This window comes from Eleutherodactylus coqui, chromosome 4 (genome assembly GCF_035609145.1).
Source record: "Eleutherodactylus coqui strain aEleCoq1 chromosome 4, aEleCoq1.hap1, whole genome shotgun sequence".
NCBI classification, from domain to species: domain Eukaryota; kingdom Metazoa; phylum Chordata; class Amphibia; order Anura; family Eleutherodactylidae; genus Eleutherodactylus; species Eleutherodactylus coqui.
This window is the reverse complement of record NC_089840.1, coordinates 259,396,314-259,413,786: the sequence shown is the minus strand read 5'-3', so window position 1 is coordinate 259,413,786 and position 17,473 is coordinate 259,396,314. Positions and strand designations below refer to the sequence as shown.

Genomic DNA, 17,473 nt, shown 5'->3' with positions numbered 1-17,473 from the left:
TGCGCTGAAAAAGCAGTGCTAAACGCTGTGCAAAAATGTGGTTTGGTGTGTCTTTTGGAATGTCTAGAATAAATTAATTGGATTGACATTGATTCCTATGGAAATAATTGCCTCGAGTTCCATTGGTTTCAAGTTTAGCCGATGGCTTTCGGACGCATTACCAACTAAACCAGAGGTTTGAGTGTATACCTTTCAAGCCCACTAATATTGTGTGTTTCATATGAAAACATATGCTGTCAGTTCCAATATTATATTTTTAGTAAAAAATTTCACTAAAAAACATTTGTGCCCATTATGGTAGTGAAATAACTTTCCCCAAGTCAAAATCTTACAGGCTCTCCTTGTCGGAGCAATAACACACATATAAAAAAAATTGTAAAAATTAAATGATGGATGGGATCCCAACGATATTATTCCGACTAGTCTGATGCTTTTCTATTTACTAAAGCTTTAGTTTAGCTTAGATTTTTTCTGTTCTCTTTGAATTTGGCAACGTTTAGTCTAGTCTGAAAAGTTAAACCGCCTTAAACTGGCTAATCCAAATTTTGAAAAGTTGTATTGTAACAATTAGTAAAAAATTGTAACCCTTAAAATTCAACTTTTGTTAATTTTTCCAATTTGAATTGCTACAGTACTAATTTAGATGGATTTAATTTAGCAGTAGACTTGTGGGTATCTTCAGCTGAGATATTAATATGTCCTGGTCAAAATGTGATGCCTGTGCAGAAAGAAGATGAGAAGAGAAGTGAAACATTTTATGACTTAAAGGGGTTGTCCCGCGACAAAGTTGGGGTATACACTTCTGTATGGCCATATTAATGCACTTTGTAATGTACATTGTGCATTAATTATGAGCCATACAGAAGTTATCAGAAGTTATTCACTTACCTGCTCCGTTGCTAGCGTCCTCGTCTCCATGGTGCCGTCTAATTTTCAGCGTCTAATCGCCCGATTAGACGCGCTTGCGCAGTCCGGTCTTCTCCCTTCTGAATGGGGCTGCTCGTGCTGGAGAGCGCTCCTCGTAGCTCCGCCCCGTCACGTGTGCCGATTCCAGCCAATCAGGAGGCTGGAATCGGCAATGGACCGCACAGAAGACCTGCGGTCCACCGAGGGTGAAGATCCCGGCGGCCATCTTCGCAAGGTAAGTAAGAAGTCACCAGAGCGCGGGGATTCGGGTAAGTACTATCCGTTTTTGGTTTTTTTTCAACACATGCATCGGGTTTGTCTCGTGCCGAACGGGGGGGCTATTGGAAAAAAAAAAAAAAACGTTTCGGCGCGGGACAACCCCTTTAATTTTTGAAAGCCTTAGACTCCGGTTTTGTTCACATCTGTATTGTCGTCTTGCTTTATGATGGAAACCACGACACCGTGCTAGACTCGTTATGTGTTTGACCCAACCGATGTCCCACTAAGTTGTGTCCGCCATTTTGCTGAAAAAAATAGCCCTGCTCGCTGCCTCTGAGGCAGATTTGCACATTGCCTTATTAACTCAATTAAATAAATTCCTCATTTACAGTATTAATGATACTTAAATAGTTATTGGATCTTAAAACCAAATATATAAGGTTTAAAATACTGTATGGTCTTCATAACCCTACATGATGATGCAGAATTGCACATTTATGTTGATTATTGAGGTGACCTTTGACCCTTAAACAGCAATACACTGTCATAGTATAGTTTAACGAATACTTGGTAAGACATTGTTCCTCAGTCATTTAATCAGGTTATGTTCAAATTTTGTAGCCATTGCTTTAACAGGGCATATGGTGGGTGCAGAAAATCTTTAAACCCTTTTTTTACTACATTTTCTATGTTGTGACCTTATGTCAATTTATAAAAATATATATTTTTCCCATCATTCTGCAATCAATACCCCACAGTGACAAAGTGAAAGCAGAATTTTTGTTAGAAATCTTAGTACATTTTATTTTACATTTTTATTGACCTAAAGTATTCAGACCCTTTTGGTATGACAATTGAAATTTAGCTCTGAGGGCCTCCCATTTCTTTTGATTATCTTTCAGATGTTTCTACACCTTGATTTGGAGTCACCTGTGGTAAATTAAGTTGATTTGGCATAATTTTAAAGGACACACCCTTGTCTATATAAGGTTTCACAGCTCGCAATGCATAACTGAGCCGAGACCAAGCCATGAGGAGAAAAGAACTGCCTGCGGAGCCCAGAGACAGGATTGTGTGGAGGCACGGATCTGGATAAGTTTACAAAAATAACTTCTATTGCTTGAAAGTTCCCAAGAGCACAGCGGCCTCCATAATTTTTAAATGGAAGAGGTTTAGAAGAACCAGTTGTCTTTCTAGAGCTGCCGACCCACCAAACTAAGTATTCAGGGGAGAAAGACCTTGGTAAGAGAGGTGACCAAGAACCCAATGTTCACACTGGCAGAGCTCCAAAGATCATCTGTGCTGATAGGAGAAACTTCCAGAAGGCCAATCGGCTGAATGGCAGATTGGCCAGATTGAAGCGTCTTCAGTAAAATACACATGAAAGCCTCCTGGAGTTTGCCAAAAAGCACCTGAGGTTCTCTCAGACTGTGAGAAACAAGATTTCCTGTTTTGATGAAACAAAGATTGAACTTATTGGCCTCAATTCTAAGTGTTACATTTGGAGGAAACCAGGCACTGATCATCACCTGCCCAATACCAACCCTACGGTGAAGCAGGGTGGTGGCAGCATCATGCTATGGGACAGGGAGACTGCTTCATTCAGCTTTTCATCCACCCTGACCAAAGTACAGAGATATTCTTAATGAAAACCAAATCCAGAGCACAAGGGACCTCGGACTGAGCAGAACCTTCCAACAAGACAATGACCCTAAGCACACAGCCAACACAACACAGTAGTGGCTTAGGGGCATCTCTGTGAATGTCCTTGAGTGGCCTAGCTGGAGCCCGTACTTGAACCGAATTGAACATCTCTGGACACACCTGAAAATGGCTGTCCACAGATGGTCACCATCCAACCTGACAGAGCTTCAAAGGATCTGAAGAGAAGAATAGCTAAAAATCCCAAATCCAGGTGTGTAAATCCTGTGGCATCATACCCAAGAAGGCTGGAGGTTGTAATCGCTGCCAAAGGTGCTTCAACTAAGTACTGAGTACAGGATGTGAATACTTATGTCAATGCAAAATGTTAGTTTTTCACTTTTAAAAACAATTTACAAAGATTTCTATCATTCTGTTATGGGGTACTGATTGCAGAATGATGGGGGAAAAGCTTGAATATTTTTTAAATTTGCGCAAGTCCACAACATAACAAAATGTAAAAAGAAAAATGTGACAGGGTATGAAGACTTTCCCAACCCACTGTATGTCAAACAGGTCTATAAGCCCTCAATTTCCTGAAAGAAGCCAAAAGTGTGGTGCGTTGGCCTCCACTGACCAGGTAGATGTATTCTTCTACTTGACTGTTGCGACACACTGCGTCGTCGTCATAGAGCACATATTTGAGTAGCCCAGCATGGTGAATGGATTACAATCTGATACGCGAGCAGCTAAAGACTCCAAAAAAGGTTGAGTGCGTTAAACACATACCATTTACAATGGCATACATTGGTGGTATACACCAGGAAATACTTCCAAAGTATGCCTCCAAGGCAATGAGAACAGAGCTTTACCTTGTAGTTCTTCACACACCTCACTACCTTTAAAAAAAAAATCAACAGGTTGGCGTATGCTTCATTTGATTATGGGATTGTCTGCTATATATACAATATATACTGGAATCGTATGGCTGATGAAAGTGTGGCTGACTTTTCTTCAAGAGTATAAAAAGAGAAAAAAAATTGGTTATTTTCCAGATTAGTCACCTATGTAATTTACGACTTGCTCATTTCTTCAACACATCCCCATTGTAAATGGTCGGGCCAGACCACATTAATCGGCCCTTTACATCACATTAATTTGAAACGTCATGAAGTGGCAATAACTGTGAAATGAACTAATTGGCTCGATTTATACCGTTTCATTAATGTATTTTTTTTCTTGCCTGTCGAAAGCCAAATTACCTCTGTTCTTATAATTGAGGGTACAGGGTCTCACCACCGTGAGATATCTGAATGGCATTTCTGTAGACATAGCTTTTGAAAGTTTTACAGTCATCAGTCATTTTTTTTTTTCCGTGCCAGAAGCCTCCATCATCTATAATGCTGAACGAAATAAAATTAGATAACAGTATTAAAAAACCATTAACATTTTATTGTATTTCTGGGCAACAACGCTTCACGATTTTTCACTAGAACGACGCGTGACTTTTAATGAGGAGAGTCTGACCACAATGTCCCCTCTCCCACCTTTAAATAGTTTAATGGGCTCTTAGCATAAAAAGTTGATGTTCTTAATCAAGGAGACACTGAATGAGATTGATGTAGATGGGACATATTTAGCAGGTGCCATAAAACAAATTGAAATGAGCATTAATTCTCAATAATTAAACTTTTCTTCCGAACAACGTTTCTTCACTCAAAGGGTGGAAGAACTTTTGTTCAGAAAACTATTTTTAATTTAGATAACACTTAAAAGTTCTCATTGTTCCTGAGCACATTTTTACTACTTAGTTAAGATTTATTGCTTAATTTTTGATTTACCGTAATAAAGTACTTTACATCAGGGGCGTAACTATAGAGGCTGCAGGGGATGCGGTTGCACCCGGGCCCAGGAGCCTTAGGGGGCCCATAAGGCCTCTCTTCTCCATATAGGGCACCCAGTACTATGAGTAAAGCATTACAGTTGGGGGCCCTATTACAGGTTTTGCATCGGGGCCCGGGAGCTTCAAGTTACGCCTCTGCTTTACATGTTCTAACACATCTGCTGTACAAGACAAATAGTCGACAACCTGCGCTGCTACCACAGTTGCATGAAGAACTGGACTTTGTAGAAGTTGGCCTGTTCATGCTAGCTGCTCTGAACATTGATTTGTAGACGTCCATTATATTCTTTTCATGGAAGATCACTGATGATGATATTTAGAAATGCAATGCCACAACCTGCAGGATTAATACCGCCAAAACTTGCATCAAAATCTGCATGTGCTATTCCAGCCTTTGTGTAAGAGTTGCATGATGTGGACCTTCTTACTTGTGTCTTATTCCATAAAGCATGGAGATCCCTTTTAAAGATGGGCGTCCTGGTTCAATATCCCTGATCTTTAGGATTGGCCGTCAGTGTGTTAATTGGTGGAAGTTGGACACCAGGGACCTTTATGTTTGCATTGAATAAAAAAATAAAAACCTAAATTATGAAATTTTACTCCTGAGGAAGAGGCTTCTTAACTGATGTATTCCCTGAAACGCATTGAAAGTTGAATAAAGTGTTGGCCAGTTAAGGCGTTGGTGATTGGCATATCGTTTGGCTTTCCTGGAATTTAGATGTGTGGAACATTGGTTTTTAAGAAGAATAAAGTTAGAATACACCATTTTAGAGTTCATATTGGGCCTTATTTGCATACCTTTCAGAACTTTTGGGAATGCAAACTGTGAGGATTGGTATGCGACCATTTGCTATGCCTCTTTTCAGGTCTCCTTTCAGTCAACAGTCGAATGGTCAATTAACGGGAACGGTATGTTCAGACAGTAAAATCTGCTTCAGATTTTTCTGCATAGATGGTGCCTCAAAATCTGTTAGAGAAAAGCCAGATTTGTACTTCAGTATATCACTAATCCGCCTGTAGATTTACCCCTTTCCAACATTTCCCAATGCGAATTAGGCTTAGAAGTGAAGAATTAGTACTTTTTTTTTAACCTTTTCCACACATGGATAAGAAATCTGTGCAGTATAGACTATAGGCAGGCACACACGAGTGTATGTGTTTTACCGTTGTGTGAGCCAACGGTTCTCTGCATACAGCAGTGATTTTGCACTACTCATGACCGTGTATCTCACGCACGCTGTCATCTGCAGTGTTCTGGTTTCTTTTTTTTACATTTTTTCAATTTCCCCCTCTCTCGCTTAGCAACGGTGCATATAAACACCATATATGTATAAATTACATATATGCAGTGTAATTGCGTATGTATGGCGTTTATTACATGCCCATGGAGAAAAATTGGGTTATATTGAGTGTGATACATGGTAGAATAGAACCTGGTGCGTTCTTTTTGCGTGTGTATAATACGCAATGTGTATACGCAAGTGTGAATGGATCAATGAAAATCAGTGTACTTTCATTTCATTCATTGACTGCGTACTATTCGCGCGTATTACGCAATTAACTTACACTAGTGTGAGCCTGGCCTATGAAGTGGATTCATTTTAAAAGTAATGTGACAATGAGATGTGGATTTGCTGTGAATTTCGTGCCAGCTTGAGAACATACCCATAAGGGCCATTTACATGGAACAATTACGAGTGGGGGCTGATAAGTATTGAGCCTTACCCAGAAACAAATTGAGCTAGGAAGCTGTAAATTGCAGGGTGTACTTATCTAATTGCCTATATTCAATCATGCAAAAATCAACTACCTATGGTTTTAAACTTTTTTTTTTTTTTTCCGGTCCAAAGTGAACATAGCGGCATCTCCAAAGACGTTCAGTGTGGAATAGCATAGGACCATAATCAAGATCCTGTTTCTCCAAGGGAAAGGTGCAAAGCAGATCCATGATGAAATGTCACAAACTTTGGGTGACAGTGGCCCTTCAAATGTAACAGTTAAACATTGGGTTATACATTTAAAACTGGCCATTTTGGTGTTGAAAGTGAGAAACCCAGTGGAAGGCCTGTCACAGTCTGTGAAAGCCATCCATGACCTGATCATGGAGGACCACCGAATATCAGCCAAACATACTGCTACATATCTGGGAATATCACATGAAAGAGTTGGTGCCGTTATCCACAATGACTTGGGAATGAGAAAGCTTACAGCCAAGTGGATCCTAAAACTTTTGACAACCGAACAGAAGAGGAGACGCGTGGCGAAATCTATGGCTGTTTTGGAGCATTTTGCAAGAAATGAGACAGATTTCCTGGTCAAACTGGTGATGAGGTATAGATCTACTGTTGTGATCCAGAGACAAAGGAACAGTCTAAGGATTTGAGGCCAAAGAAGTTCCGTGTGCAAAAGTCAGCGCAGAAGTACAAGGCAACCATTTTTTGGGTTAAAAAGGGAGTTCTGCTTGTCGACTACCTCCCAAAGGGTTCAACCTTCAATGCAACATGTTGCTGTTCGTTATTGACGAAGCTGAGGCAAAATATTAAGGAAAAACATCGAGAAATCTCTCCAAAGTGTCATCCTGTTGCATGACAATGCTCCGTCACACACTGCAGGTGCCAGTATTGAAAAAAATGACCTCCTTAGGCTTTCAACTGATGCCCCATCCACCTGACCAGGCTTAGTCTGACTACCATCTGTTCCCCAATCTCAAAAAACACCTGAAGGGAAAACGTTTTGGGAGTGTTTTGGAGGCAAGTAATGCTGCAAGTGAGTGGTTTGACCAGCAGACGGAAGAATTCTATTTACAGGACAGATGTCGAATGTGCATTGACATCCTGGGGGAATATGTAGAATAGTGTGGCAATTTTGGCTTCCTAGCTCAAATTTTTTTTTTCTGGGTAAGGCTCAATACTTATCAGTGAGAGTGATCAGTGAGTGGAACAGAGTGCCACAGAAGGTGGTGAGTTCTCCTTCAATAAAAGTCTTCATCAAATGGGCTTGACAGACATCTGTCTGGGTTGATTTAATGAATCTTACACTGAGCAGGCAGTTGGACCTGATGGCCGTGAAGGTCCCTTCCAACTCTGCCATTATATGAAGGGAAGGGTTGTCTATTTCCTTTTTCTTAGGGGATCACTAAAAGGAAATTATCAGCGATCTACATAAAAAAGAGGAAAAAAAGGCATTGATTTTTAGACATTTTTAACCCTCCTTACCAAATTTAGTTTGGGTGGGCAGACCAATCTCTATCATACATTCAACACTTACCAGATTTAAATTGGAGGGCAGACTTGGCCTATCTGCAAGCCTCTCATTTGCTGCAGGTAATGGGTCTCCCTAGAGCAAGCGTCTCTGCCCGTAACCTTGGCTGCACTACCCCTACAGAAGACCAGGCCCACTCAACAATTAGCCCTACTCAGTGATCTTTCGTGTCTTCCATAGGTCTGGCATTTCTCCAACTCCCTCTTTTGTCCATCTTGGGAAGCCCACACCTTCCATCTAGTCTGGTGCGGTGTCAATGGATCTCCAGGCATAGATAAAAAAAAACCTGTTTCCTCCAGGGAAGGCAATGGCCCTCTTGCCTGCACGCCTTGATACCTTCTGTGTCCTCGCTATGTTTGTGATGTGGAAGAGAAAAGGGTATAATGTTACACTTATTTTGGAATTGTCCAATACTAGCAGGTTTTTTGTCTGAGGTATGGCGCATTACCTCCAGATTCACAAACTTCATTCTACCTAAATCACCTGCACTTTTTGTCTTGCACCTCAGTGATATCCCACTGTCTACCTATAAATGCTCAGTGGTGTGCCATCTGATTAATGTAATAAGGGCCTGTATCTCAAACCATGGTGATAAACCTCATAACCTCTGATCTCGCTATGGTTTAATACAGTACAGGAGATAATATCGATGGAAGACCTCACCGCCTCACTTAAGGGTACACACAGCAAATTTCTGATATATGTGGTTTTATGTGCACTCATTCACCCACCTCCTACTTCCATCCCCCTCTTCCTTTTTCCCCCTCCAACCCTTAGTTTTCCTTCTGTTGAGAAAGTCTTCCTCTTTACGAGGACGTAGGCTTCCTGGCTAGCGGTGTAAACTGGATAAGTCCCATTTGTTCTATTTATCATATCCTCCTAAAGACACACTTCTAGGCCTGCACGCCATCCTGGTAATGTGCCCTTGTTTCTTTTATTCGAGAGTTCTATAAATAATTTTAAAAATATATATTTGTTTATATTTTTTTGTGTGTGTATGAAATATATATATATATATATATATACTCAAAAAATATGCTGTACCCAGAGCAGATTTTTTTTTAAAAAAAGCTCCACAAATCTCCAAGCACATGTGCGTAGTCTAATAAATAATTTGCTGTTTTAGAAGCGTTCATGTGCGCAAAATTTTAAGCCCAAAACAGCATGCACCTAAAAAAGATAGGACATGGTGCGCGCTGTTGGTGCGCGTATTGCAGGAGTTTCCATTGAGTCCTAAGGGAGCAGGAGTTAATGGCAACTCCTGCGCATTGAACAGATTCCCTTCCGCTTACAGCAGGACATTTAAAAGGTGTTTCTGGCCAGAAGCACCTTTTACATGTCCTGCTGCTAACTCTTTCATCTCCATGGGGATGAGGGGACTCCCAGAGGAGACTGCAACGGGGACGAAAGAATCCCCTGCCACAGCTGTGGCAGAGGAGTGCAATGCCATCCCATTGCTTTCAAAGGGACCTGCGCTGCTGCTACCCCATTGAAAGCAATTGAATGAAGGCAACCCCTGCAGCGATGATTTATTTATTTCTTTAATGATTTTCCAGAAGGACTTGAAATATAAGCCCTACCCCAAAAATAATCCCTAGCTGTAGAAAAAAAAAGCGCTGTCCGGCTCTTATCCCTGTCCCTGGCAGTCTTCTGTATTCTGGTGGCCAAGGATGGAAAAATCTCCGCCTCCAGAAAGCGCTGCCTCTTATTGGCTGCGCGCTGTGACCAATCAGAGAGGGCGCTCATCCATTGAATGACAGCTGAGTGCTGCCTCTGATTGGTCACAGTGTTCAGCTGTGACAGGGGGATTCTTTCATCCCTGCTGCAGTCCCTCATCACTGAACACTGACAGTGCTGTCACAGTGTTTAGTGATGAGGGGGACCTTCGTGGAGCAGCTGTGCGTCTCCAAGCGCAGCTGCTCCAGTGAACGGGCTTATGAAACTTTGCCAGTTCACATGTTTTTCGCTCATGCGAGCAGCACTTTTTTTTCCGCACACAATAAAGCATGCTCGTATGAATGAGGCCCTAAAGTAACATCTGACCGCTCAGTTTTTGACAAAGTCTCAATGTCAATGAAAATTCCATGAAAAATACCGCACAACGCGATCTGTCAATACTTATCAGCACCCACTCTTAATTGTCAATGCAGCCAAACTCTGGTAATTCAAAGGCAGAGAAAGAATGAATGGAGCAACTCTTCCCTGGTGTCAAAACTGATAGTGGAGTCAAAGGAAAATACTTATTTCTGGAAGTGTTTCTGAGTGTTTGCCTGCACAAAAAAACACCACCGTATTCAACAGGGTATGATACAATTCTTGCAATTGATGCATTCCAAAAGATAAAAGCAAAAGAATTAGCCCAGAGGCGCAGCTCTCTTAGGAAGCCGTACTGAGGCCAGGAAATTAAACCTGATTTCTCTTTATTACCTATAACTAGGGAGCTTGCGTGTTTTGGGGGCACGGCCCCTTCAGAATAGCTTAGTAAGGCATTTAAAATCAGGAAATCATGGCAAACCTTGTCCTCTGTCTAGTAATGGGTTTTTAGAAGCAGAACAACTCAGCCCGCTGCCACCTTTTTTTTTTGTGCATCTCATGTAGTGGCCCAGTTCATGCTTTCCTGGCCCCCTACATTATGTCATACATGTTTGTCTTTTGTTGATGCACTGTGCATAACTGTCTGGTCATTCTGCTATGTGTATTGCACAGCTGCAGTGTGTGATGGGTTAATGTCTGCAAACTATGAGCTGTCTGCCTGTGAATGTATCAATTCTGTCCTGTCACGTGGTATGAGAGAAGGTATAAATGGGAGTGCTCAAGAGCCGGAAAAGTCTCAATCTGTCCTCCATCTTTGGGTCCGTCTTCTAGAGCTGCTAGAAAACACAGAGGCACTTGGGGCACCTTCAGCTCTCATGTGTTGAAGATGGAAGAGGAGGAGAGGTTTTCCCGGAATGTGTGCCTTGTATTTCTAAGAAATTTTCAGTAAAGTTATTTCCAGGCCCTGACTGTTCCTGGCGACCTGAGGTACTTAAAGGGGTTGTCCCGCGGCAGCAAGTGGGTCTATACACTTCTGTATGGCCATATTAATGCACTTTGTAATGTACATTGTGCATTAATTATGAGCCATACAGAAGTTATAAGAAGTTTTTCACTTACCTGCTCCGTTGCTAGCGTCCTCGTCTCCATGGTGCCGACTGATGGCCAAATTAGCCGCGCTTGCGCAGTCCGGGTCTTCTTCTTTTCTGAATGGGGCTCCGTGTAGCTCCGCCCCGTCACGTGCCGATTCCAGCCAATCAGGAGGCTGGAATCGGCAATGGACCGCACAGAAGCCCTGCGGTCCACCGAGGGAGAGGATCCCGGCGGCCATCTTCAGCAGGTAAGTAAGAAGTCACCGGAGCGCGGGGATTCAGGTAAGCACTCTCCGGTGTTCTTTTTTAACCCCTGCATCGGGGTTGTCTTGCGCCGAACGGGGGGGGGGGGGGTTGAAAAAAAAAAAAAAAAAACGTTTCAGCGCGGGACAACCCCTTTAAACTGTGTGTGGCTCATTTATTTGCACCGCCGATGGTCATGCCGAGGGGTATCGGAACAGTCACCCGTGACAAATTACTGTACACTTGTTGATTGGGCATCCCCATGCCTGGCCTTGGCTATGTGTGTCCTTCCAGGAGGGAGCCTGGTAAGTGTCGCCGTGACAAGCCAGCATCTTGCCTTCCCAGCTCCTTAGCATATGCCATGTGTCCAGGGTCACCCTACAGGATGCTGCAGCCTCATTTCTTCTTCTTGGTCTGTCCACGGTCTGCCCCCCTGAGCTCCCTAGTGGTGGCAGTGCCAAAGATCCTGCTACGCAAGCTTTGCTGGTGGCCCTTCTGTTTACTCCGCTGCGCTCCCGCTGCCACACGCTATGGAGGATGCGGACAGCAGGGATTAACTCTGGCAATTGTTTTTGGTGGAAGCTTTTAGGCTCTGTTCACATTAGTGGCTTTTGGTTCACAGGATCCGAGTACATAACCAATCCTCCACCCACCTTCCACATTAACTTATAATGGCTCATAAGGTCATCATTTTGTATGTCTGCTTTTGCAACTGAAACTGAAAAGTGTGAACAAAGAATTGTGTTCCTGCAGTTATTACTCATTGCAATGACAAGTGAGCTCTGTAGATGTTAAAGATTAGAGATGAGCGAGCGTACTCTCTAAGGCCTTATGCGAGTACCTTCCCACTTGTCTCAAAAGATTCGGGTGCCGGTGGGGGAGAGCGGTGAGTTGCGGGGGGGGGGGGGGGGGGGAGTGAGAGAGATCTCCCTGCCAACTCTCCCCCCCCCCCCCCCCCCCGACACCCGAATCTTTTGAGACGAGCGGGCAGGTACTCTCATAAGGCACTACTCGCTCGAGTAGTTTGCCTTAGCGAGTACGCTCGCTTATCTCTATTAAAGACCAATTCCTTATTTGATTCATACGCATACCCTGTGAGGTAATTTTTATTGTTAGAGGCATTTGTTAAGATTTTTTGTGATTTATATATTTTTTTTTTTTGGTGTGCATCTTTTAGCTTTTTCACTAGTCCTATCTTAATATTTCTGTCGTCTTGAATTTGTTGTGATATGGCCCCTGCTCATAATATAAAAGGAAGCCTAGCTGTTTCTCTATGCTTGATGAAAGATGCATCTAGCGTACACTATGGTGCTGACCCTGGTTGTAAACCAAATCGGTTAGATTTTTTAAAATTCATGCTAAAGCCATATCTTCCAAACGAGGCGGTTTTACCAGTACTGTTTTACCAATGTACGTCTTTGCAGACCCAATGTTAGAAAATGTCAATTGAATTTTCTTTCTTTCTCCTTAGCAAAAAAATACAGAAAAGTCACAGGCAAAGAAATCTACTCTGATACGTTAGAAAGCACTCCCATGCTGGAGAAAGAGAAATTTCCGCAAGAGTTTTTCCCAGAGGTACGTATTACATGAGTTGAATATGTTGATTACGTTCTGATATCGCACTCGCACATCATCAGGGGTTATCCAGCACTTCATTTATTTTTTTCAAAAAAAAGCAACTCATAATGGTCTAAAATAATTAAAGAGGTTATTGCTCCCCTTACATAGCCCCCGCCTCCCTCATTATGCTCTCCAGGTTATCCTGCCATTCTCTGTACTTCCTGCCTCTTCTGCAATGAACATGTGACTGCCTCAGCCAATCCTCTTCCACTGCTGTGGCCAGTGATTGGCCGCAACTGTCACATTTCCAAGTTGATAGGAATTAGTACAGGACTGGTTCAGGAACCAGGGAAGTGGTGGAATGGGAGTGGTGAGGGAGATCACTAGGGTGACTATTACCACTTATATTACTATAAGCCAGTTTTTTTTCTCTTAAAGTAAACAGGCCGGACAACCCCTTTAACTATTTATTAAAGAATTATCTGTTCATCCATCCAGTGATTGATTTTCAATTGAACTGTAACGTGAATGATTTATAGTATTGTCTGTGCAGGATAAAGAACTATGTCACGACGCTCGCATGTATCTCTACACCAGATAGTTTGTTCATTATTGCACGTGGTACATTGATGCAATAGCAAATACAGTGTGGCCACGGAAAAGTAGCCCGACATCACACACTTATGGAAGCTGTCTAAAAGAAATCTTTGTTGCCCAAAGCAACCAATCGCAGCACAGCTTTCATTTCTTAAACTGCTCAGGTAAAATGAAAGCTGCACTGTGATTGGTTGCTATGTACAACAAACAGTGTTGTTTTTTTTCTTAAGACCGCTTCATGGACGCGTATTACACGTAGACATGAAGGAAGAGGTGAGAGGAACCTTTTGTCTATCGGTGTACATGGTTTGTCCGAAAAGAACAACCCTTGTCTGTGTCCCCTACCCTGGAGGACTTGGCCGTGTATTGCACAACATCAAGGAGAATAGATAATTGGCTTTTTAGCTACCTTGTATTTCTTGCTTCACTTTACATAATCAGTTTGAGTGATTACACCCGGTGCCCAATGCACAGAGCAACCATTTCCATGTCTTTTGGCAGGCGCTAAGTAGATATAAGTGGGTGTACTTAGCTTTCTCTGGAGAGGTATTAGTTGAAGAGTGTCAGCCCTGAAAGAAGAAGTAGCATGAATCCCAGCACCCTTCAAAATGAGTTGCTTAGTATGAAGTTTATGAACACATCTTGGCACAGATTGTAATAATAATCTTATATAGCGCCAACATATTCCACAGTACGTAATAAACTGTGGGGGAACATAAAATAGGACCTAATATAAAGTAATAAAGTATTGTGCATCTTGAACAGGGGTGAGGGTCCTGCTCACAAGAGCTTATGGACTACAAGAAAGTATACTGTAGGAAATGTAGTTTTAGCGCTTCCCTGTAGTCATTTAAAATGTGGAAATCTGAAGCTGGCTGGAAATTAGCGGTGGCGCAGGTCAGCAATAAATGGAACTTGACTATAGCTGGATTAATTCGACGGATGTCTGTAATAACGGCAATAACTGCAAGCATTAGAAAAGTTTTTTGAAAATTTTGTCCATTCTTTGGAATACCCCTTTAATCTAATCATGGTCATCCGTAAGGTTCTCCACGGTGCTGCAGTCCCCTCTCATTTCTATCTACCGCCCTAGCTGTGCGCTCTCATCTAATGACCTTTTAGACTAAATTCTTTAATGTGGACCTTCCACTTCCGCCTTCAAGACTTTTCCCAAGCTGCACCAGTTCTCTGGAATGCACTACCCCAGACAACCAGGTTAATTCTGAACACCCACAGTTTAAGTGAACCGTAAAAACACAGCTGTCTAGGGTGGACTGCTATTTTTTCCTAATTTAAACTTCTCCATCTACCCTGCTTTTGCACTCTCTTGGAATCCTAACCCCCTTCTTCCTAATGCACCCCCCACAACCCTTTGCACTTCTTACCTGTTTATACAAACGCAGATGGTGGTCAACTCAAACAGCTGTATGTATGGCCGGGCTCACACAAGCACTTGCGTATTCAGCGTTTTTTCTGTGTGCGAAATACGCTGTACCAATCATCCATAGACGGCCATATTACTGCTCACATGAATTGCGCAAAATAATGTGCAAGAAAAATCGCAGCATCTTCTATCTTGCCATGTATTACACTCGCATACATGCCAAGATAGTACATGGTGATGGGCGGCACACAGTCATTATGCAATGTCCATGGCGTACTGTCTGCGTGCCGAGCATATATATCTCACAGCCGGCATCCTGCGAGATATCCTCGTGTGGGCCTGGCCTAAGTATGTGTATATATTCGCAACAGAAAGGGGAAGAGGAGAAGTAGAGCCAGCAAATGATGCACTGAATGAGCGGTGAGGGGTAGGAGGAGAAGCAGGAAAGCACAGTGTCCTTAAGACTAATGGCACAGAGCTTATTGGGGAGAATTAGGTTATCTACGATATCGAACACTGCAGAGAGATCCAGGAGGATCAGTAGAGAATGGTCGTCAATTGATTTGGCCATCAGAAGACTGTTTGACACTTTAGTGTTGTTTTCTGCAGAATGTAGAGAGTATATGTAAAGCTTAACTGAGTTATCAAAAAAGTTTCAGAAGCAACCCAGTTCTTCATTGGCCGCTGCTTTCCTGCTGTTGGCATCTGGTTTGAGCCCTATGAATTCAGTTTACCATGTAGATTTTCGTCTTTTACTGCTGCACTACTGTCTGCAATCCACTTACAGGTGGGGGGTGTCCCAAGCCAGCCATTGTTTCAGTACTTCCATTCCCACACTTCCCATGCTGCCTAATAGCCCTGCTCCAATCAGCAGATGAAGCCCCTCCCTTGCCCTCTGTTGCATGTAGTAACTAGCAGTGTCCTCATGTCCCTGTTACTAGCCAAAGCCAAATGCCTAACAGACAGTGGATTGCAAAGGAGCTGAAGGGCAACCTCAAGTGGCAGCCGCTTCAAACTTGATTTTCAGTGATAAAACCCCTCCAAAAAGTTAACGCAAATTTATTACAAGACACTCAGACTGCTAGATGAGCGTAAGTTGTTTGAAATGTTGGTGTCCATTTAAAGGAATAGTTGAAATTGCGACAATATAATTAGTCGCTCCAGTCTTCTTGGATCTTAATTAGAGATGAGCGAGCACGCTCGGTAATGGCAGTTACTCGAGTTAGCCTCGCTCATCTCGAGTAAATGCATTCTTGTCCGAGCGTGCTCGGGGTGGGTGGCGGGGGAGAGTGGAGTGGAGGGGAGTGGGGGGGGGGGAGAGAGAGAGATCTCTCCCCCCCCCCCCCCATCCCGAGCACGCTCGAGAGAAGGCAGTTACTCAAGATGAGCGAGGCTCGCTCGAGTAACTGACACTACCAAGCGTGCTCGCTAGTCTCTAAGCTTAATCTTTGTATGTATAGAAAATCCACAGGCCAGCCCATATAGTGCTCAACACATGGATGCTTTCGCAATCAGCTAATCACAGGATTTAGCAGCGATTTTATTATAATTTTTTTTTTTTTTTTTTTACAATGGACAACGCATGAACACTGAAGCCTGTGTTTGGCCAAGCGGTAACAGCACATGACTGCCCAGCTTTTTCCAGCATCAGAGCGGCGGGGTTCCTGCGTTGGATGGCGGAGACTGTTAAACAAGTTGTATATGGCTTTTCTTTATTTCACAGCATTCCTTGCCCCTAAAAATTTTTTTTCTCAGGCAACCCCTTTAACCCCTGTGGACACCTGCACTCGCTTGCAATTCCCACAAGGGTGATATATTTGCCTTCTCCATTGTTCTGCCTGTTTTGAGCACAATGTCCCACTCTTTCCTCCCTGACTTACTGCCGCTGTTCATTGGGACAAACATACATGACAATCAAGAGGTAATGTGTTGCCATTGTCCCTTCGTGGCCACATTTATTCTCAGGCAATATGATAATAGGCCCTGTCAGTTAACAAGCAATTACTGCGCAGCGCAGATTATATTCCTCCCGATACTGTAAACGGCTCGTGATTTGTAGCACTGTTTAAAAAAAAAAAAAAAAAAAAAGTCAAACCTTCCTCGCCGCGAAGCGATCTCTCTTCCCTCTTTATAGTTGCCGTTTAGGGATTATCTAACAGTAATTACGGTGATTGAGATTTAATGTTATTCAAAATAATTACAAGCTGCAGCATTGAAAATGAACAAAACTTTCCCTCTTAATTTATGAGTCCTCTTGGCAAGATACGAGTCGGGAAATAGTCCTTCGGGAGCGGCACTCGAGATAATGTTAGATCATTTAAGGAAAAAAAACCCTGCAGATCTGTGTAGTCTATCAGGGCTGAGCCGTATAGAAATATATATGTTTTCTTTAGCCATGGTGAGAAATGGCTGCTTGTCATAGATCACCGATACGGCTCCGGGCTCTTATGAAAGATGAATTAATTTCACTAATGCTCTAATGCAAACCTTTCATAGAGAAGGCTGTGTGGCGATAACCTCCTCGCTGCCTCTCCTTTCTCCGCCGTGATTTATGCCTTCTTTTAGCAGATGAAACTGCCTCTGTTCACAATCAGTCTGCAGCCTGAAGGAATCATATTATTAAACCCCTGCGAG

At 42.8% G+C, this 17,473-nt stretch overlaps 1 protein-coding gene across 4 annotated transcripts in view; it reads left to right on the top strand.

Moving 5' to 3' along the window:
• The window catches only part of INPP5A (inositol polyphosphate-5-phosphatase A), a 401,166-nt gene that overhangs the window by 225,504 nt on the left and 158,189 nt on the right, over positions 1-17,473 (top strand). For all 4 annotated transcript variants that reach the window (XM_066601181.1, XM_066601184.1, XM_066601183.1 and 1 more), the window contains exon 6: positions 12,770-12,873. In XM_066601181.1, coding sequence (XP_066457278.1) covers positions 12,770-12,873 — 104 coding nt within the window. The remainder of the gene's footprint in view (positions 1-12,769; positions 12,874-17,473) is intronic.